Source organism: Penicillium canescens (assembly GCF_028828765.1).
Source record: "Penicillium canescens strain IBT 15451 chromosome Unknown utg000009l_segment0_segment0, whole genome shotgun sequence".
Lineage (NCBI taxonomy): Eukaryota > Fungi > Ascomycota > Eurotiomycetes > Eurotiales > Aspergillaceae > Penicillium > Penicillium canescens.
This window is the reverse complement of record NW_026703971.1, coordinates 41,325-43,421: the sequence shown is the minus strand read 5'-3', so window position 1 is coordinate 43,421 and position 2,097 is coordinate 41,325. Positions and strand designations below refer to the sequence as shown.

At 42.2% G+C, this 2,097-nt stretch overlaps 1 protein-coding gene across 1 annotated transcript; it reads left to right on the top strand.

The window, feature by feature from the left end:
* Positions 1-821: 821 nt before the first annotated feature.
* N7446_011794 (uncharacterized protein) lies at positions 822-1,477 on the top strand (the record flags this gene model as incomplete). Its single annotated transcript, XM_058520536.1, has 4 exons — positions 822-949; positions 1,000-1,096; positions 1,126-1,245; positions 1,298-1,477. 4 exons carry the CDS (start codon positions 822-824, stop codon positions 1,475-1,477), a joined length of 525 nt encoding a protein of 174 aa, XP_058366822.1.
* Positions 1,478-2,097: the final 620 nt, after the last annotated feature.

The following is a 2,097-nucleotide window of genomic DNA, read 5'->3' as shown; positions in this document are numbered from 1 at the left end:
GAAAACCACATATAAGATCAAAAGTTTTAGATTGATATCACAATACTTGGTATTAAGAACACACCCACGCGAAGAAGAAATCGATAACAGGCACTAACCCCAATGCTAGTGCCAAGAGATTACTTGATACTGACAAGTTTATATCAAACCGAATTACAGGGTTTTGATTCAAATAGCTATCTTAGTAGATTCTTCCAACTAATCACTTGATTGGTATCGAGTGGTTTTTAACCCTTTCCGTCTCCACGTTTTGTCGAGCTGAAGGAAATTTCAATCAAAAGGTCGGTATGATAACCAGAAAAAGCTACCAGCTTACCAAAACTCTTTCTGTTCTAGCTTCTCTCTTCGAAGACTGTTTCCCAGCTGGATAATATTTTTCTCTTCATTCTAGATCCTTCTACAGATGTTGCAGACCTTTATTGTGGAGGGTTTCCGGGGAGGGCAATTTGGCACAGCAAAGGAAGCGCTCGATATGTATCTATAATTGGGGCATCCACTTCAGCAACGGGGTCCCCATACTAGGAACCATTTTACGCGGAGCTGTGGTAACCGCGGAAAGGGGTTGTAAAGCTCAAAGAACAAGTGACTAACTTTGAATATGGTCAAAAGCGCCACTACAGTTTCGAATTTTGTACTAAACTGCATATGACATATCGCAAGCCCGTTGATATTCAAGCTTGATTGAGGTCCTATTCGTGGCAGCATAGGCTCCGCTTCTGGAATGAGAAACCTCTCTTGTATTATATATATCCCGTGCCCTACATCCGGATTGAAAAACGAGCATTTTTCATTGATTACTTTACCGTTGCACTATTGTTGGTATGTCCTTGTCTTCATCGTCCACAATTAGCATCATCAATGTTAGCCAAGGCCTATCGGGCCTAATGGCCGACGTAAGCCGTGCTTTCTTCATTTGTTACCAAGAATATACTGCAACAGGCACACCACTGTGAGTCTGACTCCTAACAGCACAAACGATCTATCTGACAAAAGAATAAGAGACGAAGAAACTACCACTGGAGTGGAGCTTGAAGAAGGGTCACTCACTCCCTTGAATGATTCCCTTTCCATCCCGGCTATATTTCAGGATCCACAGGTTATCCAAGAGATCTTGAATGATCCAAGTATTGGAGGGTTGAAACTTGTGGTATTCGAGTGGGTGATATGTTCTTCTTTCATGGCTTAACGACTGATGAAGTGATAATCAAGCCGAAACCAGGGTACATCAGCAAGCACTTCTTTTCTGTAAGCACAAAGTTCCCCACTCGTACATCCGAAATCAGCTAACGTCCCACAGGGCGTTCTCGATCAGAATCGCAGCTCCGCGGTTTTCCTTATTGCCAATCTCCAGCCATATATCCCTGCGGCAACAAGTACAGGATATCATCCTCACAATTTGCCCGTAGAGGAGCAACATCAATTGATGTGGATGCCTCGATACCCTAGTTACGCACCCTCGTGGTACTTAGTTAGATAGTTAGATTGAGAGCTCTCTCTTCTCCTAACGCAACCTTTTTTTGCTCCTGCTTTTGGTGCCTACACTCTGTATTGTATTGCGTGATAATTGATTTCCTCCCGTATTCTGATACTTTATTATTTCTTTCGATTTCTTCCATAGTAAATGTCGGGACATATACTCCCGTCAGAATAAGCAAAGAGGGGTTGTACGTAATCTTGCTAAGCAACGGCTCCCGCCGTATGGATTCAGGGGTATTGGGCCTTGACCTAGGAGGAACATCTATTTTACATGAATCAAATTGACTTTTGCTTTGGAAGCATAACCACTGTTCACTTAACTGTGTACACGGTACCTAGCGCTGGTGATACCAACAACTTCTAATGGTAGGAATATTATTCGGGTACACGTTACTTTCTTTCATCTTTGTATTCGAGAACCTGCAGTACAATCTAGTGTCCTAACACTAACAAAAGAGTCCGGTTAAAATTATTCGCATAACCAGGGTTAAGAATTGTGACATGGACGGAAATAGACTGGTCGTGTTAGAAACAATGGACTGTATTATATCCAAATTCAAACCCACTGTCAAGAAAGATTTTGCCCGTGAGAACACTCCAGTGCTTCATATTCAAGATATA